This window comes from Hyaena hyaena, unplaced genomic scaffold, assembly GCF_003009895.1.
Source record: "Hyaena hyaena isolate Hyena2069 unplaced genomic scaffold, ASM300989v1 scaffold_383, whole genome shotgun sequence".
NCBI classification, from domain to species: Eukaryota; Metazoa; Chordata; class Mammalia; order Carnivora; family Hyaenidae; genus Hyaena; species Hyaena hyaena.
The window spans coordinates 882594-906617 of NW_024081014.1; the positions used below are offsets into that span (position 1 = coordinate 882594).

At 39.1% G+C, this 24024-nt stretch overlaps 1 protein-coding gene across 3 annotated transcripts in view; it reads right to left on the minus strand.

Moving 5' to 3' along the window:
- Positions 1-16164, minus strand: part of SLC25A14 (solute carrier family 25 member 14) — a 29485-nt gene extending 13321 nt beyond the window's left edge. The window contains exons 1-7 of one of the 3 annotated variants that reach the window (XM_039250762.1): positions 16103-16164; positions 14753-14909; positions 9437-9530; positions 7551-7698; positions 4363-4457; positions 2983-3068; positions 54-149 (exon numbers count right to left, since the gene is read on the minus strand). In XM_039250762.1, coding sequence (XP_039106693.1) covers positions 54-149; positions 2983-3068; positions 4363-4457; positions 7551-7698; positions 9437-9530; positions 14753-14887 — 654 coding nt within the window. In that variant the 5' untranslated portion in view covers positions 14888-14909; positions 16103-16164. Of the gene's footprint in view, positions 1-53; positions 150-2982; positions 3069-4362; positions 4458-7550; positions 7699-9436; positions 9531-14375; positions 14540-14752; positions 14910-16102 lie in introns of those variants that run through there. The other 2 variants (XM_039250764.1, XM_039250763.1) reach the window with 2 other exon arrangements.
- Positions 16165-24024: the final 7860 nt, after the last annotated feature.

Sequence of the window (24024 nt, forward strand, 5' to 3'; positions counted from 1 at the left end):
TATAAGCAGCATTATTTGCAAATATATAGAAAAAGGGCATAAAGAGGACTCACCCTCCACAGACCCCTGGCACCTTCTTGTTGGTATATATCGATAAAGCTGCCAATCATGCTGCCTTGGAACAGACTTCCTTGAGCCTGCATTCGAATCTAAAGTAAGAAGGGGTGAACATTTTGCTTTAACAGAGATCAAAATGAGAGGTTTCACTCATTTAAAATTAAGAAAACAGTATTTGGGAATTCTCAGAAATATTACCGTTGTTCTGATGTAATTAATGACAAACTACATATTTTTAAGATGCAATTTGTGTCAAAGTATATTTTATAAAACTTATCTTCATCAGCCTCACATTCCTTATACTAAATCCATCAATTCTGCAGCTGGAAGAAACTTTGGGGAAAAGAGAACAAGTACTCAGTGAGGATAGAAAATAATTCTTTTAAAATGTGATTAGTTGGGGTGACTGGGTGATTCAGTCAGTTAAGCGTCCAACTTTGGCTCAGGTCATTATCTCACCATTTGTGAGTTCAAGGCCTGCATCGAGCTCTGTACTGACAGTACAGAGCCTGCTTCAGATTCCATCTCCCTCTCTGTCCCACACCAGCCTGCATTCTCATTCTCTCTCTCTCTCTCTCAAAAATAAACAAACATTAAAAAATAAATAAAATATTTTTAAAAAAACACGTGAAAGATTTGGTACAATTCCCTCTTGACTGCACACATAGAATCATAGTAGCCAGTCGCTAAATACTAGTGGCCCAAACATGGGCCTGATTTTCAGGATGCACAACTCTAGATTTCAATAAATGTCTTTGGTAAATCAGGAGACAACAGCATGTTTTTATGTGGAAAGTCAACTGCTACTACTACAAGTTTTGAAATAAAGACCTAAACTCAATTAAATCAGAATAGAAAACTATTACAAAGATAAATCAAAACTACAAATATCCTATGGTAAGTAGGAGACTTCTTTAAGGAAATGATGCCTGAGCAGGACTGGGACTAGGGTGAGGCAAGTATGCCACTTTCCTCTGGCACAAAATGTAGGATGGGGACTCAAAAATACTCATTAATCCAGACAAATAATAATGCAGTATTTCAAAACATGAAAATGAATGCACGAAAACCCACAATGAATCAAATATCAAAAATTTAAAGACAGGATCCAACAGGGTGAGATTAGGGGGAGGTGAGATGAATTATACAAAATATTGATACTTTATTCATCATGAATAATTTTGCATTCAAGTTTTGAAAAATAGTGCATAAAAATGCTATCTCTCTTGATTACTGTTCTGTGCCTCCTTCCATTTTGCATCCATAAGGAGTACCTCATTTGTCTCATCCTAGTCCTGGTCCTGTTCCTGAGCAGCCATGAAGGATAAATTCATGAGGAAAGGGGGAAAAGGCATTACAGTCAGAGAGAGAGCTATATATACAAAGGCAAGGAAGCAACACATAGTAGATCAGAGAAAGAGGTCTCCAAGAATATATGAAAGGACTGAACGGCCCAACTGTGATCATAGATTCTATGTTGGTACCGTCACAGTCTGAGTTTGTGACTCACCCCACCCCCATTCCCTTCAGCCCTAACCCGGAATAAGAAAGGAAAAGGTAGATTCTAGCATGGGTCAATGGTTCCAATTGTACCAGGCAGGAAATTGAAGTGAATCACTTAGGTGATTAATCTGGGATCCACATGGATAAGAAAGGAAGCTTCAGGAGTTAAGTATTATTGTTCTTGAATATGTCAAGTGTAATTATATTGCAAATATTTTAGAGTTTTAGTATACAATCGATTCTCTTCACAAATACTCTGTAAATCTTAAGTGATCAAAATTCTGTAGCTACATTGCTCTCAATTTAACCTAGAAAGATCATATCTTTTCTTCATTAATCATCACTGGTTTCTTTCATGTGTGCTGTTTTTCATGTCACTCTCTTGGTTCTCAAAACTCTGATTGCAATAGATCTCTTTAACCTAGCCACCTATGGTTTCAAATAAATAAAGCACATGTCCTCTTTTTTCTCACATTCACCCTAAAATAACTTTCAAAAGCTTGGGACTCCTCTCACACATTATAGTCATATATTTTAATGCTTTTAATTAAGCATAAGTATGAATAAGTTAATAACTATGTAGAAACTGTTTACCACTTTATGAGATAAAATAAGATGAACACTGGTATTATAAAATAAATGTTTCATCCTGTGTTTTGATAAAATCTGAAAGAAATCCAATTACATTTTTAAAAATCAATACCATTAACCTATACTGTTCTAATTCTGAATTCAGAATATTCCACACAAACCAAAATATGCCATTTAAAAGCCAAATCTCATCCTTAATGGAAATATAGGTAAGACAAGAAAAGATAGATGCATTATAGACTAAGATACCTCAATTAGCTATTAAAGGAGTCTTCTCAAAAAAAACTTTTTTTTAATAATCCCTTTGTTTGGTACCCCAGGTTACACCACTGGTCAATATACCATACTGAGATTTAAAATGGGTTGGGAGTATGCCCTTCTTTTGTAAAGTGGGAAAAGAACTATTAAAAATAAAAACACAAGTTCTTTCTCAGATCAATTTTAGAAGAATATAAATGGAAATAAGGTATCTGAAAACTGGTTCCCTTAAATTTACATAGTCCTTGGAAAAAATCTTATAGAGTTTTGCATACTCTAAAGACCAATGGATTAATGCATATCATAATAAATTGACTACTATTTACTGAACATCTACAATCTACCAAGTATGATACGCACTTTACGTAATCTCTAATCCTAAACAAACCTATGCAACGGTTTGTAAGTACTAAATTATCTTCATCTGACAAATGAGGAAACCAAGGCTTAACACAGTTAAGTGATTTGCTGAAGGTTTTACAGCTGGCAAGTGACAAAGAGGAGATATGACACAAAGTTTATGCTCTTTTCACATCACATTGCATACATCCAATACTACCAGACCTCTCTTACCTTTAGTACATCAGTGGGGTTGGCTATAGTGGAAGATATCACTCCTGACACTACCCCACAGATCATATTGATTAGAAGAGTTTCATCTGTAAAAAGGAAAAAAAAAAATTCTGCTTGTATTAAGTACTAGTTTCTGAGAACAAAGTACTGATCTTTCAGAAGAAGGGAACCCTGGGCAGAGAACTGACTGTAAGAAATGAACCACAAAACTTATGAAAATTTAAAAACTCAAATATTTCTAGATCCCATATCAGCACTGAAACATAAAAATTATAAAATATATATCATTATTTTTTAAAGGCAGTTTTAAAAGACACTGAAACATGTCCTATTATTCTGTATAGAGCAAATGGCAATAACCCACATAATTCAGAATGTGGTATTACTTCCTCAATCATTTCAAACACCTAAAGAAAAATTTTTAAGTCTTTTTCTGGAGAATCAACTCTAAAGACTTAGCAACAGAATTTTAAAAGGTAAAAACTTACGGGTAACAGAAATAAATTACCTAAATATTAATTTTGACTGGCCCTGATATCTACTGGCCTCTATTTATTTACAGGTTTCTGTAGTTCAAATATGACAAACTAGTCATCTGCAACTAAATATACTCAACCAAAAAAAAAAAAAAAGAAGAAACAGAGCATAATGTTATAAAATGAAAATTCCATCTTCACCATGACTCCTTACCATGAAGAGCCTACAAACAGAAACTAGGTAAACCCAAGTGAAGCATTTGTGGGGGAAAAAAAAAAGTATTTTAGGAAGCAAATCCTTCAGAATCCTCAAAGAAGAGGCTCCAGAAAAAGTCAATTTAGGACAATCAAGTAATTCAAAGGATATTACTAATCAAAAGGCTCTCCAGCTATCTATCCCCAACCGTGCAATAGCCCTGTGATAAAATAACCATTTAGTACAATATCAGGTTAGTTAGCAATGATGCAGCAGCAATCATAGAGACATATGATGATGCTGAATGTGGGAAGGTGGCCACAGGTACAACAGAATCTAGAATACTCTAAATTTACTCCACCTAACAAAAGCTTATCAAAACTGGCATCAACTGAACTGTTTATAGTTGAAGTCTTTTTGTTGATGAAGACAACGTTAATTTTCTGGACAAACTTGTCCATGTTCCCTCTGTGGATGACCAGGAACCTTTTTTTTTTCTTTGACAGGAAAAGGGACAAACTTAAAGAGCAGGTCCTTCTAACTCATATATCACTCCTGCAAGAATGAATTCCAAGTCAGTATGAGCTCATTTTGTCCTTGCAGTGACTATCACCCACTCTCAAGCATCCCATGATGAATGCTTCTCAGTAAGCATGATTTGATAATCCCTGTGAGTATTACCCCAAAAGAGAAGGAGTATATACTGACCTTCTAGACGTTCTACAAATAATCTCTTCAAGCTTTGGTAAATGCCAATTTTGATGGTGCCATATGATGCCTGTCTTAGTAAAGCAGGAGCGATTCTGCCAAAAAAGAAAGAAAAGTCAATTATACTCAACATGCACTTACAGATTATACATATTTAGTCTACTCATTTCCATTACTCACCTCATTCCACTCAACTAACTTCAGAATATTCATTTATTCAAGCACTGTGGAACATTCACCAAGAGAGAGCCCATTTGGATCATAAAACAAAACTCTATAATTATTTTTAAGTTTATTTATTTATTTTGAGAGAGTGAGCAAGAGAGTGAGCAAGTTCAGGGAAGAGGCAGAGAAAGAGGGAGAGAGAATCCCAAGCAGCACAGAGCTCGACACAGGACTCAAACCTACAAGCATGAGATCATGACCTGAGCCAAAATTAAGAGTCAGACACTTAACCAACTGAGACACCCAGGCACCCCAAAACTCAGCAAGTTTAAAAGAACTGAAGTCATAAAGAATATGTTCTCTGACTATAATGGAATCAAACTAGAAAGCAATAAGGAAAATCTTCAAACACTTGGAAATCAAACACATTTCTAAATAGTCCATGGTTCACAGGAAGCCTTAAAGGAAATTTTAAAAATACACAGAACTGAATGAAAATTAAAGCTGAACCTATTAAAATATGTGGGGCACAGTGAAAACACAGCCAAAGCAATGCTGAGAGGGAAATTTATGTCACAAAATGCTTACATTAGAAAGGAGGGAAACTCTCAAATCAATAATCTAAGTTTCTAACTCAAGAAACTAGAAAAAGAAGAGCAAAATAATCCACAGCAAACAGAAGGGGAAAAAACAATAAAGAGCATAAATTAATAAAATTAAAAACAGAAAAATAGAGAAAAATCAATGAAACAAAAAGCCATCTCTTTTGAAAAAAAAATCAGTAACATTGATAAATCTCTAGCAAGGCTCACAGTAATAAAAAGAGAGAAGATGTAAGTCACCAATATCAGGAATGAAACAAGCAACAGCATTACAAACTCTGCAGCCATTAAAAGGATATACAACTTTATGCTCATAAATTCAACTCAGAAGAAATGGATTAATTCCTCAAAAACTACAAACTACCATTCAAGTGAAATAGATAAAAATATGGGAATCATCAAAAAGATGAAATTAGATAATCTGAATAGTCTCATAACAATTAAAACATTTTAATTTATAACTTAAAAGTTCCCAAAAAGGAAATCTCTAGGCCCAGACAATTTCACTAGGGAATTCTACCAAGCATTTAAAAAGTCAATACTAATCTTACATAATCTCTTCCAGAAATAAGAGGGGATACTTCCCAATTCATTTTATGGGGTTAGTATTAGCCCAATACCAAAACCAGACAAAAAGGAAAAACTACAGGTCAATATCTCTCATGAATTTAGATGCAAAAATCCTTAACAAAATATTAGCAAATTGAATCTAGCAATGTAGGAAAAGAAGTACACACCATTATTCACCTCAGAGAGATGTTTTAAAAATCAACCTTACCTCCTAACAGTTGTACATACATCGTTAATCAAGGAGATACTAGAGCCAAGATTTCACCCTATTTAAGTTCTGCTTATAAACTGAAGACATTCTCACTCATACCCCCTTTGAGATTCTTCCAAGTTGCAGAACTATATTTTAGTAGTTATAAATAGAAAGATGACAGCAGCTTGGATGGTTAATATTTTAAAAATGATGACTAAATATGCATATTTCTGACGTAACTGCTTGCAATTAGAAAAAAATAATCTTGTGATTATACATGCTGATTAAAGAACAAGGTGAAACAGATGATCAATGATTCACTTGCTACAGGACGTATTACTTGGATTTTTTTCCCTAATAAAATTGTCTTTTAAAATTAAGTCTAACATAGGTTAATAACAAAATTGATGTCCCTTCTATGGGCAATAAACTGGTAACCTAGATGCAAGAGTGGCCTAGGAAACTGGCAGCAGATACACGACAAAATGGACAATAAACCACAAACCTACAGCTAATTAAAAATTGACAAAAAATAATCGGTCTCTCTCACATTCTGCATTTTATGCTTAAACTACCAGAATAGTATTTCTTTAAAGAGGAAAATGTTAAAAGAAGTACTTGGCAATTCAGGAAGAATACCACAGAAATATAAGCAGTTAATTGGTGCTGCTATTGATCACAGGGGCTATTGATGACTCTCAGAAAAACAGGAGAAAGCTAATGCTCCAATGAGATGCCCATTTTATTTTTTTTCTTTCGTAGTTTATTGTCAAATTGGATTCCATGTAACACCCAGTGCTCATCCCAACAAGTGCCCTCCTCCATGCCCATCACCCCCTTCCCCTCTCGCCGGTCAGAGTGGCTAAAATGAACAAGTCAGGAGACTACAGATGCTGGCAAGGATGTGGAGAAACAGGCACCCTCCTACACTGTTGGTGGGAATGAGATGCCCATTTTAAAATGTATCACTTATACCATGTGTTTGCATGTATATGTGGATTAGGAGGAACTTAACGGAGGACCATGAAGGAGAAGAAGGGGGAAACAGTCGGGGAGAGGGAGGGAGGCAAACCATGAGAGACTCTTGAATGCTGAGAACAAACGGAGGGCTGATGGGGGTAGGGGAGAGGGGAAGGGGGGGTGAGCATGGAGGAGGGGACTTGTTGGGATGAGCACTGGGTGTTACATGGAATCCAACTTGACAATAAACTATTTAAGAAAAAAAATAAATAAATAAATAAAAATAAAATGTATCACTTAAAGCCAGATGAACACAAAATCCAAAGCTCAAGACTTACAAGCAAATGAAATAGAAACTGGCACATAAATACTGAATTACAAGTTGGAATAGTGAATATGAAGGTCACACACTATCAGAATGTTGAAATACATGGCTTCTTTAAAAAGTGTTTTCGGGTGCCTGGGTAGCATAGTCAGTTAAGCCTCTGACTGCAACTCAGGCCATGATCTTGCAGTTCATGGGTTCAAGCCCCATGTCCAGCTCTGTGCTCACAACTCAGAGCCTGGAACCTGCTTCAATTTCTGTTTCTCTCTATCCTTCCCTCACTCATGCTCTCTCTCTCTCTCAAAAATAAACATTTTCTTAAAATTTAACAAAGTGTTTCTATTCAAGTGATAAGGAAAGAATCCAGTCTCACCCAGAATACAAAGCCAATACGCCTTCTTCTTTATAGATTCGGAACAAGGCATGAAACATTCCTCGGTATTTTATCTCTTTAAAACGGACATCAATGCTTTGGCCCTGAACTTGAAGACGTGTTTTGGTCAAGTCCACAGGGAAAGTTCCTATGAAAGAACACACTGATTTATAAGTTTCTCCAAAGAGTTACAGTTAAACTTTGGCTGAATTTAAGTCAATGACAATTTGAAAACATAAGACAAAATTCTTTTTATAACACGTAGGGGATATCTCTACTAAGAGTACCACTGTCAGAAGAGTCATGTATGGTAAAGTGAAATATGCTGTACTGTATCTAGGCAGTAGGATTTGGCCCACAGTATATTTAAAACTGTGATATAATAAAATGTTTTAATATGGTCCTAATATACTGCAAGTGCAAAATAACTTAAATGAGGTTTTAATTTCATCTGTAACATAATACAGTTTGGCATTTGAATCCTCCTCTGCACCCCCCAACCTTGACTCCTCACTTCTTCATAAATCTCTCCAATTTTTCACAAAGAAGATAGGAAAGCATGGGATTGGTGTTCCAGGTACTCTTATATACTATTACAAAGTTCTGTGGGGGGTTTTCCTTTTATCTGTTTACAAGAAACAAATAGTTCCCTAATGTTATGAAAGATAATAACAAAGTCCTATTTGGCTGACTCATCTTAGTTCCTAGCTAATTCTGGACTAATACAGTGCTTGGGAAATGTCTTCAACTAAACTTCTTTTATTATGTCAACACACAAAAGTGGTCATGACATTGACAAAATATGTTGCAGGGAATATTTTGAAGTCTAAAACTAACAAGGTGATTATGTAGCTATAGTCACTAATGACCTTGGTATCATAACACGAGAGCATTTTCCAAGAAAGTAAACAAAGATTAATGGGTTGGAGTCACTTATGAATAGTTTAGGAAAGAAAGAAAATTTGGAAGATGAAAAAACACAATCTAAAAAATATTTCAAAATTAAAATCAAATAGAGAAGAATCTATTTTGACCTTATTAGTCAACTTTCTTCTAAAACGGGACAGAGGTTTCAAAAAACAGAAGTCTGGAGGCATCTGGGTGGATCAGTCAGTTAACAGCCAACTTCAGCTCAGGTCATGATCTCACAGTTCGTGAGTTCGAGCCCCCCACTGGCTCTGCATTGACTGTGTAGAACCTGGTTCAGATTCTGTGTCTCCCTCTCTTTCTGCCCCACCCTCCACTCGAGCTTTGTCTCTCTCTCTCTCTCTCTCTCAGCATAAATAAACTTTAAAAAAGAAAATAAATAAAGGAGTCTGAATACTAAGAAAGCTATAAACAACTTAATACAAAAATATAGCAGAAACCCCTATATTATCTAACTCCCTTTATCTTTTCATGTACATTACTTAAATCTAGAGCAAATTAACAAATCATTAAACTATCAAAAAAATCTTCCTAAGTTTGATTTTTATTATTAAAAAAAATTTTTTAACATTTATTTTTGAGTGACAGAGGCAGAGCACGAGTGGGAGAAGGAAGAGAGAGAGGGAGACAGAATCTGAAGCAAGCTCCAGGCTCTAAGCTGTCGGCACAGAGCCTGATGCAGGGCTCAGACCCATGAACACTGAGATCATGACCTGAGCCAAAGTCAGACACTTAACCAACTGACACCCAGGTGCCCCATTTGACTCTTCTTAACCTCACTCACTATACCATTAGTACTTTCTCAGAAAATATTACTTGATAGATTAGAGACAATAGTCTTTAGCACAAAGAGAGTGAGCTTCTTTTCACTTTTTCTCTAATTTTCACCAAAAATAACTGTCACCATAAACTACCATCTATACCTTAAGAAGCAGATTTGTCAGTTTTCACATTCTTACCAAACTCAGCAACAATAGAGGCAAGGCCGCCATATACAAAGGGCTTCCAATTCAGACCAGACATCTCATGGCTTACAGCAGCACTTTTCTGTGGCTAAAAATAAACACGTATCAGAACAAGGCACAAAAGTGAGGACCATTTGTTAGTGTCTGATCACATTATTTATATCAACAAAATATAAACAATAAAGCAGATGTAGAGGAAACACCCTACCAAGTGGAATGAAACAAAATGGGGGACCCTGTTTTATGTACTGGATGATCATGAATGTGTTCTTTACTGCCACTCTGTATGGGTAGGCGTGCAATTCCCTCAAAGATCAACTTGTGCCCTTCCTTCTCTAATTTCTTTAATGTTATCCATATCCCCACCTAAAGATGATGTTTCAGTCCATCCAGCACAACCAATTTAGACATTCGACCAGACAATTACAAGTAAAGGAACCTGGAGTTCAAATTATATAGGCTGAGGCATCTCATAAAAGCAGTTCATGGTATTCAGTTAGCTTGATTCAGGTGCAAAGCAAAGGCTGACACCACTACCCTCTCATATTCTTAGCCCTCTCATCTCTCCACTGAACTTCAGGGTTTTAATTCATCTAGCTACTTCTAGCTAGACACAGCTTCTCCCCACAAAGCCCAAGCTGAGCTAAGTACCTTTTCATCTTCCTTCTAGTTCCCAGAGGAAAAAATAATATAAATGATGTCTCTCTTCTCTCTGACATTTAACTTAGATCCATCTAGTGAATCTCTTTTTCCTTGGCCTCTTTAAAGCAAATACATACAAATAATGTTTTTCTTTGATGTTCTAACTCTTTAACAGTGTATTCTTCTCCCAGCCCCCTTGCCTTCTTCCCCATCCCGCCCTCATTAGACCGGTCATCTTCAATCTTTTCATTTTTGTCCTTCCTATCACTCAGCTATTTCTCTTGGATTTTCCCCCCACAGTTCTGTCCTCTAGATCAGTGGTTTTCCAATTTTAGGTGCACTAGGATATCTAACAGGGGGATTAAAACAGAGTGTTGGGCCATCCTCTGAATTTCTGATTAGTGGTCTGGTCCAGCCCGAGAATATGCAAGTTTCCAAATAATGCTGGTGCTTCCACCCTTTAAGAACTACTACTGTTCTATGTATCGCCTACTAAATCCTGGTCCAGCTGCAAGTTATCTTTTAAGATAGACTCTCAGAATTCTTTTAAATATTCCTTTTCCAGAACTTCACAGTATATATACTATTGAATTTCGAAAACATCGTCCAATGTTTTATGGTCAGGAATAAAGACTCTGAAATCGGACTACTTAGCTTCAAATCCCGACACTACCACTTACTAGCTCTATGACCAAGTTACTTAACCACTCTATGCCTGGGTTTTCTAACTGTAAAATGGGGTAATAATAAATCCTGTATTAGAGGGTTGTTGTGAAAATTAAATAATATATGTAAAATACCTGAAAAAGTGCCCAGCACCAGTACAACTATTTTTTTTTAAGTTTATTATTGCATGCTCTTCACACTGAGCCAGCCAGGCACCCTCTGGTTCAACTACTGGCTATGGTCATTATTACATTTTGTAAAGTACTCAAATTTACATTTTAACAGATATTACTTGCTGCCCACCTCCCCCACAGCCCAATCTTAGGTTAGCACCACTGAGTCAGTCTCTTTTTAGAGGAGACAAGGTTTTACTTTATTTCCCCAGAAGGAAATCTCTGTAACTAAGCAAAAATGAACAATTTCCCAAAAGAGAATAGCAAACATGCAGACAAATGTTTTAGTTAGAGGCCACAAAAATAATTATGGAAACTTCCTTTCAAGCTTAGTGTGATCAGCCAGTCCATCTGATATACAGAGTCTGGAACAGATAGCTCTTTTGGAGGAAAGTTATTGAAAGGAATTCTGAAAAGCAAAGTAGGAATAGGCACTTCCAATACCAGCTACAGTGTGAAATGAGTCTTGAGTACTAAATATTATTATTTTCAGTTATGCCCACATTTTATTACAATTAACAGTAATACATGACACATACGGCGAGAGGGTAAGCATGGAAAAGCAAGGACCATGACATATCCCCTCTCTTAGTTTGGTCAATGGAGAGGGCATTTTCCCCAAAAAATTTAGAGATTTCCCAAAACAGTCAAGCATTTTAAATGGCTGCTATGCTTCTCTCCAACGATTTCAACTTCTTTCAACTCATCTCATTACACAGAAAGCCTCTATCAGAACTTTATTACCTACTACCCAGACTTTTAATAAGGAAGATGGGCTCAGGGAACAGTAATAATAAATCAATTAAAGGCAGGGAGCAGAGCCATAGCAGGGAATGGAATCTCAAGTTAGCCAGCCCAGTGGTTTCTTAATGAAGTGTTCACAATTCTGATGTGAAATGAAGAAAATAAGGGCACCTAGTGCCTTTTTCTTCAGCCGAATGTATTTAACTTAAAGGACTATCTATTAGGAAGTTACTTTCTTCCTACTCCTGGAGCATTTTTTAAAACCACCTTTCTTGTATGAAATATAGTTGGTAGTTGACTTTGTTTAGTGGCTTTCTTAGCAACATAAGACTGGCTACCTTAATTTATGCCTCTTTCCAACACTTTCATTTAAATATTATTGCTCCATGAAATTCAAAATTCTGGGGACCACTAGCCAAATTCGACACTGCCACCTCCCCAGCCCCATCTGACAGTAAAATCCCTTTACCTCCACAAATGCTAGGAAAGAATCTTGTTAGAAAAAAGTCCTTTATCATCTTTATTTAGGTCTGAGTTTAAAACTTCTATCCTCATACTGAGCCAAAAGTACGCCTTCTTATAGTTTTCTCCTATTTGGGGAGGTAATATTAAATGAATGTATTCTTTTTCCCTACAGGGTCCTTCAAGTATTTAAAGACAGCTATCATGCTCTCCTACATCTTATCTTTCTCAGGGTAAACACCCACAATAATTTTCATCACTCATTATACTATACTTCAATTACTACAGCTGAAAACTGCAGTCGCTTTTGTTGGGGGTACTATCACACTACTGAATCATTAAAATGTCACCTTAAAATCTTTAATTCTTTTATGTGAGGCTGTATATACGCGTGCATGTCATGTCATACCTATTCCACAGCTGTGCAATGTTTTTTGAACCTTCATTTACCCCCTTGTATATCTTAATTTCAGGCCCACAGGATGAGGTTTATCTTCCAGTGGCTTCATGTTATTTTCTCTATTAACTAGCTACAATCCCTAAAGGCAAACACCATGTCTCACAGTACTTTTCATAACCCTTAGAATATCTTGCACAGAACTGGATACACATTAAATACTTGATTGGTTCCAGTGTAATGTCCCTTATCTATGTACACGTAAAAGATTATGTGAGAACTTAGAAAGTTAACTTGCTGGACCAGAACAATGCTACACTCTGTAAACAACATTTTATTTTTGTTAATCCTCAGAGGTTCTCTGCCTAATTCTCTTCTGTTGCTTTTGTTGCAGAGAACTGCTTGTGTAAAAGACCCCAAGCACACTAAAAATGATTTTTACTTGTGGGGGCTATCCCCAGATATGGGTTAAAGGAAACAAGTCACATCTGAGTTAAAACAGAAACCTTAAATATTCATCACATAAAGAAGCCAATGAAAATGTCTTTAAAATACAAACATGTATTCTGAAGTCTAAGAAAAATCTGATAGCCTAAAGAGTGGGAAGAAAGTCCTAGAATACAAATTACATAGCCCTATGCTACTCCAAAGATCTGCTTTTCTCGCTTTCTCCTTTTAAAAAGAGTAGACATTACAGATACTCAGACTTGGGAGGTATTAATAGAGAATGAAGCAAATATTTATTGAAAGCATACAAAATGCCCAAACCTGCAACATGCTATGAGTATAAACCTCATGTTAAGGAAAAAAGAAAAAACAGAATACATGCTCTAACATCAGGATGGTATTCATCATTCAATCTATCTTTCCTAGATAATCAAGGAAATTGGAATCGGGATAAAGTTGTATGAAATACTGTACTTGCCTTTCAAGAGCTTACAGTCTGGTGGAAGAAACCAAAGTTGCTCATTAGAGAAAACTTAAGTATTAAATTATATGGTACAAATCGTGAAAAGCAAGAACATGGTAAAGGAGACAATCAGCATGGGCCTGATACTTTGAAAGGCTTGTGGCAGTGAGAGAACATAAAATGGGCCTTGACAAAGTGCAAGTAGAATGAGGATAGGTCTAGGTTAAGGGAGGGGTGAAGGAGGAAAAGATGAACAGAGAAACAAATGCAGGGGGGCAGGGGAGGAAGCACAGCATGCGGAGGCAGGCTTCAGTATATAGCTTGTTTTGAGGAGGAAAAGTGCAACCTAACCTGAACAGAGAATTCTCTTAACAGATTGAAACAATTATCAGACAAGAAGCATGATAAGGAAAAGGTTAGTCTGAAAGGCTTGAAACCAAAATGTGTGTGGGATACTGTAAGGTTTTGAACAGGGAAGGGACTTCGGGAAATCCACCACATTTTAGTTAGCCTACTTGGGCTGCAGCAAGCAGTGTATTACAAATGGGAGAAGCCAGGAAACTAGCTTAGGATGCTCTGAGGCAAAGCTGACGAGAAGCAAATCTGACAATGAGGTTAGAGACAAACTTCTAAAATGGAGACAAAGGAACTTGATGATGTAGGGAATGAAGACAAGAGTTCACAATGACTCTAAGCATCCCTAGCCTGGAAAAATCAAGGAAACACTGACAGCAAACTACAAACGTCCCTGCTGTTTGTTACCTTATCTGAGAAACTAATTCATGTTGAGAATGGCTGTCATCCCAATTAGTTAGCTGAACTGCATTTTAACAGATGCCTTCAATGCCTTGACCTCAAGGAATGGCAGGGGGTAGAAACTGACAGGGAGCATCTTTTAACAGCATCCCTCACACTAACACAATGGAGGTGTTTGCTTACTCCGCTTACAATCACGGCCGCCGTTGCAAACTTCACCCTTAGAAAAATTAGGATTATTCCAGGAAAGATACCCATTCACCCTCTGGGTAGCAGGATCTTGCCAGTTCCTCAGCTGTCAGAGCGAGTTCGTGGAGAGAAGGGAGGCGCCTGAAGAAGGCGGCCTCCCAAGGGGGTCGAGGAAGCAGGGTTCAATCGAAGAAGTAAAACCACCGGTGCCAGAAGAGTGAAAGACAGGGAAGGGACTCAGCTGAGGGGAGAGAGAGATCAAAGGACCGTTAAGCCCCTCCCAGGCCGGGAACCAGGCCAGCCCGGCCCCGCGCGGCCTGGCGCGGCCCAGCCCCGCTCCCCAGCCTGGATGTCCAGGAGCTCCCCCTCACCTGCTCAGGCTCATCGGACGACTGGGAAGCCGAGGCTCCCACAATCGGAAGCGGCACCGCAACGCCAACCCGGAAGCATTGAAACCAACGGAAGTAACCAAGTAGTTGCCTCGGCAACGGTGGTGGCTCCGGCATTCCAACACCGCCTCCTCAAAGCCTAGAAAAGAAGGTGCAAAATGAGAGGCGGGAACTACAGGGATCTAAACAGGGAAGTTGAGCAGGCTGCGGGTGCAAAGGCCCAGAAAGGGCAACCTGACTTTCGGGCGGTATAGGGAGAAGAACGAAGGCGTGACAATTTGACAGCTTCTGCAGTTCACGGGCTCGCCAGATGGGGGCAGACAAATCGCCTCGTTCCCGCGTTGCTACGCAACTGGCGCGTACTAGGACTACAAAGGGGGAGGGGGTTGCGGCACATACTAGGAGTAGCGGGTGGTGGGGGGCGTGTTTAGGACTACGGAGGGGGGAGGCAAGAAGAGTGGGGCCAGCCAAACCGAAGGGACGCGACGGGCCTTGCGACCGTAGTGAAGGGGCGGGGCGAGGCGCCTGCGCGCAAAGTACGAAAAAGGAGGGAAAGTGAGGGGGGCGGGGCAAAGGAGTTAAAAGTAGGAAAATGAGGATAAGGAGTGAGGGGTATTTGGTGAAGTGTCCTAAGTCGTTAAGGAAATAAAGATCAGGGCGCCTGGGTGGCTCAGTCGGTTAAGCGTCCGACTTCGGCTCAGGTCATGATCTCGCGGTTCGTGGGTTTGAGCCCCACATCAGGCTCTGTGCTGACGGCCAGCTCAGAGCCTGGAACCTGTTTCAGATTCTGTGTCTCCCTCTCTCTCTCTCTGACCCTACCCTGCTCGCTCGCTCGCTCTCTCTTTCAGAAATAAATAAAACATTAAAAATTTTTTAAGGCTTTTGTTTTTGTTTTTATTTTTTTAAATGCTTTATTTATTTCTAGGAGAGAGACAGAGAGAGAGACAGCGTGAGCAGGGGAGGGTCAGAGAGAGAGAGGGAGTCACAGACTGAAACAGGCTCCAGGCTCTGAGCTGGCAGTCAGCACAGAGCCCGACGCGGGGCTCGAACCCACGAACGGTGAGATCATGACCTAAGCGAAAATCAGACGCTTAACCGACTAAGCCACCCGTGTGCCCCAAAAATTTTTTTAAAAGAAAAGAAAGACCAAGTAAGTAAATAAACCTCAACACGGACTAGACGCCAGGTATTAGCGACTGAGGACTCAGACGCAGGCCCTGTTCTCAAAGCACACGATTGAGAAAAAGCGGATTGGAAACAGAATGTAGGGCCATAAGAAGTTAAAGAGTCTCAAGAGCAGAAATGCTAACGGGAATCCAAATTACTCTGTACCTCACAAGCAGCCGGAGAAGGACAAGCAAACCGGTTGACCGCGCCCGACGAACGGCTCTGGCTCTAGGCCCCCGGTACCGGAAGGAATGGTTGCAAAGCACCCTGGGTAATTCGGTTGGCCAATAGACTACATTTGATTTTTAAACCTCACACGCGAAAGCTCCATAATCACGCGAGGATACGAAACAACGGGGCTTACGTGGCGAGCACAAGTAAAAGCAGATGAATGCCAAGAACATGGCCCTAAGTGATTGTCAAATTAATAAATATTCAGAATACTTTTGTTGTGAAAGGATCCTTCTCTCTTGAGTTAACACCTTGGTTTTTACCCCTATTAAAAAATTTCTTCTAGGGGCGCCTGGGTGGCTCAGTGGGTTAAACGCCCGGCTTCGGCTCGGGTCATGATTTCGGGGTTCGTGGGTTCGAGCCCCGCGCCAGGCTCTGTGCTGACTGCCAGCTCAGAGCCTGGAGCCTGTTTCAGAGTCTGTATCTCCCTCTCTCTCTGACCCTCCCCTGCTCACGCTGTGCCTCTCTTTCAGAAATAACTAAAACATTAAAAAAATTTTTTCTTCTAGCAGCAAACATAATACCACCTGACGGAGAACGGTTACCAAGCACGTTGCAAATAGCTTCATGTGCAGATAACTACTCAATGAGACAGATACTATTAATTTCCCCTTTTGGTAGATGAGAAAACTGAGGTCTTAAGAAGGTAATAGGGTAAGTCGGTAAATCGCAGAGGGGGGATTCAAATTTGACTCCTAACCACCATGCTATACTGCTCTCAACTTTAATAATACCCTTGTTGGGGCGCCTGGGTGGCTTAGTCGGTTAAGCGTCCGACTTTCGCTTAGGTCATGATCTCGCGGTTCGTGGGTTCGAGCCCCGCGTCGGGCTCTGTGCTGACTGCCAGCTCAGAGCCTGGAGCCTGTTTCGGAGTCTGTGTCTCCCTCTCTCTCTCTGACCCTCCCCCGCTCACGCTGTCTCTCTCTCTCTCCTAGAAATAAATTAAAAAATATTTAAAAAAAAAAAATAATACCCTTGTTACCTTCAAAAACTTTCTTACTAACAATAGATAATATAAACACCACGTGCATGCATTCCAAAATGTGAATTCCCTTGATTTACATCTCAGCAAAACACTCTCTTCCAAAGAGGGTCGTAGCTTAGAATCCGTATTCGGAAGAACTGTACTCTCTATAATAATGTGAATTCTATGTCGCCAGCGGGGGTCTGGTCCTGTCCCTCACATCCAGGTCACCGAACCTTGCAGAATTTAGGCCCCCTGTGTAAGCAAATCACTCTTAACTTTTCTACAAGACTGCATTTTTGCCTCTTCAGCCACTGGCACCACCAGCTAATCTCACTGACCACCAAGATAAACCTGTTAAGAGGAACTTTGTTTTCAAATGATTTATTTTAAAAGTTCTACAATAGATTAATTTGAAATAGCATTTGTAGCACCATTATAAACACATACTACACTTTTATTTAACACATTTTCTATTTGACTGCTTAGTTTGTTTCCAACATTTTCCTAAAACATAAAAAAGATCTAATCTTCATTATCAAAGTTGGCCATTTTCCTTTTTAATTACCTTCTATTTCTAGTCCCTATCACACAGATCAGTATTTGATTATACTCGGTCTTCTATTATGCCTGAATTCTGATATCTCCAAGAGATCAAGTATTGAAGAAGATAGAATACTGGAGTCTTCAAGTTGGAAGGAGACTTAGAGGTCATTTCTGTAATATTCATTATGAACAGTTATTCAGTCTCTGCTAGAATACTTCCAGTGTAAGTACACATCACAAGTCAGCCATTACACTATTTTTATTCAAAGACACAAGAAAGTGAAAAGGCAAGGTACAGACTGGGAAAAGAGATTTTTAATCCATATGTCCTACATAATCTCACATCCAGTATAAAGAACTCCTAAACTCAGCAATAAAAACACAGGCACCTTGGGGCGCCTGGGTGGCTCCGTCTGTTAAGCAATTGACTCTTGATTTCAGCTCAGATCATGATCCCAAGATTGTGGACCAAGCCCCATGTTGGCCTCTGCACGGAGTGTGGAACCTCCTTAAGATTCACTTTCTCCTTCTGGACCTCTCCCCCACTTGTGTGCAGTGATCTCTCTCGAAAAATTATTTTTAATTAAAAAAAAAACCACAGGCAACTCAGTGTGTATATAGGATATTATTCAGTCATAAAAAAGAATGTGATCCTGCCGTTTCTGACAATATGGATGGATCTAAAGGGTTTTATGCTAAGTAAAACAAGTCAGAGAAATACCAATCAATACCATATTATTTCAATTATGTTTTTAAGTTTAGTTATTTACTTTGAGAGAGAGAGAGATCAGGGAAGGGGCAGAAAGAGAGAGGGAGAGAGAGAATTCCAAGCAGGCTCCACAGAGACCGACATGGGGCTTGAAACCATGAACCGTAAGATCATGGCCTGAGCCAAAATCAAGAGTGGGATGCTTAACCAACTGAGCCACCCCAGCGCCCCTGATTACACTTATATGTGGAATCTAAAAAACAGGGGAGCCTGGGTAGCACAGTCCATTAAGTGTCTGACTTCAGTTCAGGTCATGATCTCATGGTTCGTGAGTTCCAGCCCCAAGTTGGGCTCTGCGCTGACAGGTTGGAGCCTGGAGCCTGTTTCAGATTCTGTGTCACCCTCTTTCTCTGCCTTTCTCTGGCTTGTGTTCTCTCTCTCTCTCACAAAAGTAAATAAACAAGCATTTAAAAAAAAGAATTTGAAAAACAAACAAAAAACCCAAAGAGTCATAAATATAGAGAACAAAACCGGCGGTTGCCAGAGGCGAGGAGGATTGGGGAATGGACAAAATAGGTGAAGGGGATTAACAGGCACAAACTTCCAGCTATGAAATAAATTAGTCATGCAGATGAAAAGTACAGCACAGGAAATAGAGTCAATAATATCGTAATAACGTTGTATAGTGACAGATGTAAGTACACTTATCACGCTGAGCATTGTGTAAACATATAGAATTGTCAAATCACTATGTTATACACCTGAAACTAATGTAACATTGCATGTCAGTTCTACTCCAAACAAAAAAATTTTTAGGGGGTGCCTGGGTGGCTCAGTTGGTTTAGTGTCCAACTTCAGCTTGGGTCTTGATCTCGCAGTTCGTGAATTGAGCCCCGCATGCTGCGCTGATTGCGTGTCTCCCTCTCTCTGGCCCTCCCCTGCTCATTCTCTCTCTCTCTCTCTCTCTCTCAAAGAATAAATAAACAGTAAAAAACTAAATAATTAAAACTTTTTTCTTATGTCTACATACACACGAAAAAAATGACAGGAAACTCAATTTTTTAATGGGGAAAATACCTGAAATGCACTTCATGAAAGAGTACATCCAAATGATCAATAAGCATATGAATACGTGTTCAATATTATTAGTCAAGTTGAAAATGAAAATTAAAATCACAATACATACCCATCAACATGGCCAAAGTTAAAAAGACTGACAATACAAGGGCGTTGGTGAAAAGCGTCTCAAATTCTTATACACAACTGGTGGATGGCTGTATTAGCTTTCTATTGCTCATAAAGATCACTGCCACAAATTTAGCAGCTTAAAACACCACACATTTATTGTCTTCTGGTTTCTACAGATTAGGAATCCATGCACATCCATGCACAATGGGGTCCTGGGCTCTGGGTCTGACAAAGCTGCAGTCGAGGTGTTTTTATCTCAAGACTTGTTTAGGAAAGAATTCACTTCCAGCCTCACTCAGATTGTTGTGAAATTCCCTTCCTTAAAGTAGTAGCACTGAGGGCTTCAGTTCCTTGCTCGCTGTTGGCCAGAGGCCACTCAGCTCCTGAGGCTGTCCCAGTTTCCTGCAACATGGCCCTTTCCATGGGCAGTTCACAATATGGCCACTAGCTTCTTTCACATCACAGGAGAACGAGGTTTTATCAACACAGAATATAGTGGGACTATTATTTTCCATGATGAAGTCTACACCTATTTTTCAAAATTACAATAGCTTCTTTTCTGATGACAAAAACGTGTATAGTTATCATAAAGCATTTAAATTGTACACAGAAGTGGAAAGAAGGTAAAAATCACCCCAAACCCAAATACCCAAAGGCTACTACTCTTAACAGTGTGAAGAGCCTCCTTCTAGTCCTCTCTCGGGGCATACACACATACTTATGCTATCATCCTCATGATGTGCACGTTTCAGTCACATGCTCCTACAGGGTGGCCTTGTGCTGAAGTCACTGTCTCTGCTACCTCTTATCTATGGTCCTCCCACATTTCCCGAATTTTAAAACTTATGTATCTTTATAGAGGGAAAGGGAAAATATAAAAATCATAAACAAGAAGATAAAAATGCAAAAGAACTAAAATAAAATGTAAACATCTCCCCCACTACCCAGATAACACCATTTACATTTGCATATGTTTCCTTCCAGTCTTTCTATCTTTTACATAATTATATATATACCTCATAAACCTTGCCATACTTCCTGGCTTCTCACCAATCTCACTCCCTCACTCTTTCCCTTGCATCCTGGACAGCCAAACTCTCTTTCCATTTATCCTTTCTATTAGCTTCATGTGTACCAAAACAAGAAAATACTCTTCTAATCCTGTGTCACCCTCCAGATACTGCCCGATCACCTTCCATTCATGACCCTTTAAAATTTTTAAATAATACTTTACTTAACCAATATATCCAAAATAATATCATTTTGGAACATAATCAGTATAAGAAGTATTGATATATTTCACAGTCTATACACTAAGTTTTTGTGTATTTTACACTCACAATCCATCTCAGTTCAAACTAACTTTTCAAGTGCTCGATAGCCACATGTGGTGAGTTGGCCACCACACTGGGCAGAAGAAATCTAATTCATTGCTCCATCTGATAGATGATCATATACCTCCCGCCACTAAGAATCATCTAGTGCCCTGCTATTCAAATGTGGCCAATTGGTAGCATCAGCATCACCTGGAGCTTGTTAGCAATGCAAAAATCTCAGGCCCCACACAGGACCTATCTAAATTAGAATTTGCATTTTAGCACTATCCCCAAGTGATTCATTTGTATTTGAAACTTAAGAAGTCTGTTCTGCCTTCTATTAAACACTTCCAGTAGCAAGGAACCTCCAATCCCATCCCCAAGGAATACTGTCCCATCTTTAAATGGTTATAATTATCAGAAAAACATTTTTTCTTTATTGAGGATTCCTCATAAGTCTGGCATTATACTAAGAACTTCACATCAATTATCTCATTTAAGCCCAACACTGTATGAGATAGTTGCCAATTTTGACTCCTTTTGTTGTGGTTGTTGTTTATTGCAATAAAATATATGTAATCATAAAAATTTACCATTTAACCACTTTTAAGTGTACAGTTCAGTGGCATTAGCTACATTCGCAATATTGTGCAACCTTCACCAATATCCATTTCCAGAACTTTCATCATCTCAAACTGAAACCTATTAAACAATCACTTCTACATCTCTTCTCCACCCAGCTCCTGATAACCACCATTCTTTCAGTCTCTAGGAGTTTGACTATTCTAGATACCTCTTGTCAATGAACTCATACAATATTTTTCTTTTTGTGTGATTTACTTCACTTAGCATGTTTTTGACTTTCATCCATGTTGTACATGGTATCAGAATTTCCTTCCTTCTTACAATAATTATTCCATTGTATGTATGTACCACATTTTGTTTATTCATTCATCTACTGGGTTGTTTTCTACATTTGGGTTGTTTTCACCTTTAGGCAATTGCGAATAGGGCTGCTATGAACAGTGGTGTACAAGAATCTGCTTGAGTCCTCGTTTTGAATTCTTTGGGGTAAATATGTAGGAATGGAATTGGTGGATCATACGGTAATTTTATATATTTAACTTTTTAAGGAACCACCAACCTGTTTTCCACAGCAGTTGCACCGTTTTATCATAGCCTTTAAAAAAAATAGGAGTCTTGTGGCTATTTTTCTAATCAGAAAAAAATTTTAAACACTTTTATGAAAACTGGAATACAGAGAGAAAAAAGAGTCTTAAAAAATTATAATCCCATTATCCAATGAAATCCTTCACATGTTCATAGAGATTCTTCCAGGATTTCTATTTATTACAACTTTTCCTTAAAATAAAGGTTTTGGGGGCAACAGGGTGGCTAAGTCAGTTAAGTGTCTGACTCAATTTTAGCTCAGATCACTATCCCACAGTTTGTGGAATCCAGTCCCACATCAGGCTCTGTGCTATCATCGTGGAGCCTGCTTGGGATTCTCTCTGCCTCTTCCTCTGCCTCTCTCCCCCCAACTCTTTCTCAAAGGAATATATAAACTTTTTAAAAGAGAAAGGTTTTATTACCATGGAATTCTAAACATGCTTTTGAAGGAATAAAATGTACTTGCTTTAAAAATACACCATTTTGGGGGCGCCTGGGTGGCTTAGTCGGTTAAGTGTCCGACTTTCGCTTAGGTCATGATCTCGCGGTTCGTGGGTTCGAGCCCGGCGTTGGGCTCTGTGCTGACTGCCAGCTCAGAGCCTGGAGCCTGTTTCAGTCTGTGACTCCCTCTCTCTCTGACCCTCCCCTGCTCGTGCTGTCTCTCTCTCTCTCTCTCTCTCTCCTAGAAATAGATAAAACATTAAAAAAATTTTTAAATACACCATTTTTGAAATAATATGTAGCCATCAGAAATTATGCTTATGAGAAGTATGCAATCATAATAATGAACTTTATCTCCTATTGAATGCCTCCTATGTTCCAAAAGCATCCCCCTTGCTGACTCTAATCATCACCACAACCCTGGGTGGACTTTACCACTGGATGGACCAGGTTTTGCCAGCTGTGTGGCCCTGAATAAGAACCCCACCTTCCTGTCCCTAAGTTTCCTCAGCTGTGAAAACAAAGAACCTACTAGCAACGACCTCTGGGGTTACTGAGCACCAAATCAGACGATCCACATAAGGCACTTGGAACAGAGCCTGGCTCATCATAAGCACTCAAGAAATGTCTATGTTCACCAAGTAAATTCTGGGTGCCCTGGCAATTTAAACATGAAAAATGAGGTGCAACCATGACAGTACTCAAAGAAGGTGTAAGTGAACACTTTGAGAACCCTGGGGGTGAGGGAGACCTTCTAAGTATGCTATCAGAAGCATAGACATCAAAGCAAAGTATTGGAATCGACCACACAATAAAAATCATGGCTGAATGACAGAAAACACCAATAAGTTAAAAGATAAGCAATAATTGGGGGGGTGGGGTGGGGAATGTAACTAATTTGATAGACAAAAAAGTCTCTAATATACAACAGGCTTTACAAATTAAATAAATACAAACACTTAAAACTATTTTCCTAGAAAAATAGGCAAAGAATAGGAACAGTCAAGCAAGACAGCCTGATGTGGCCAATTTATGCATGGGGACATTTTGATAAGCCCTAGGGACATAGCTGCTGTGATTTAGCCATAGGTTCCAGCTGTCCCCATCACAGTGCACTCCCCCACCCACCCTCTCTCCCCAACCCGCAGTCCAGAGGACTCTCTCGCTTTGTATTTTAGTGCTATCTGCATTATTTACGTTTTCTTTTACAAAAGTGTTACTTCCAATAAAAAAAAAAGAAAAGAAAAAATCCTTTTAGACAGGGTTAACCCCCAAGGGGAAACTGAAATCATCTTTTTTTTTTATTTTTACAAATAGTTTATTGTCAAATTGGTTTCCATATAACACCCAGTGCTCATCCCCACAAGTGCCCTCCTCCATGCCCATCTCCCCCCTCCCCCCCACATCCATCAGTCCTCAGTTTGTTTCTCAGAATTCAAGAGTCTCTCATGGTTTGCCTCTCTCCCTTTCCCCCACTGTTTCCCCCCTTTTTCTTCCCCATGGTCCTCAGTTAAGTTCCTCC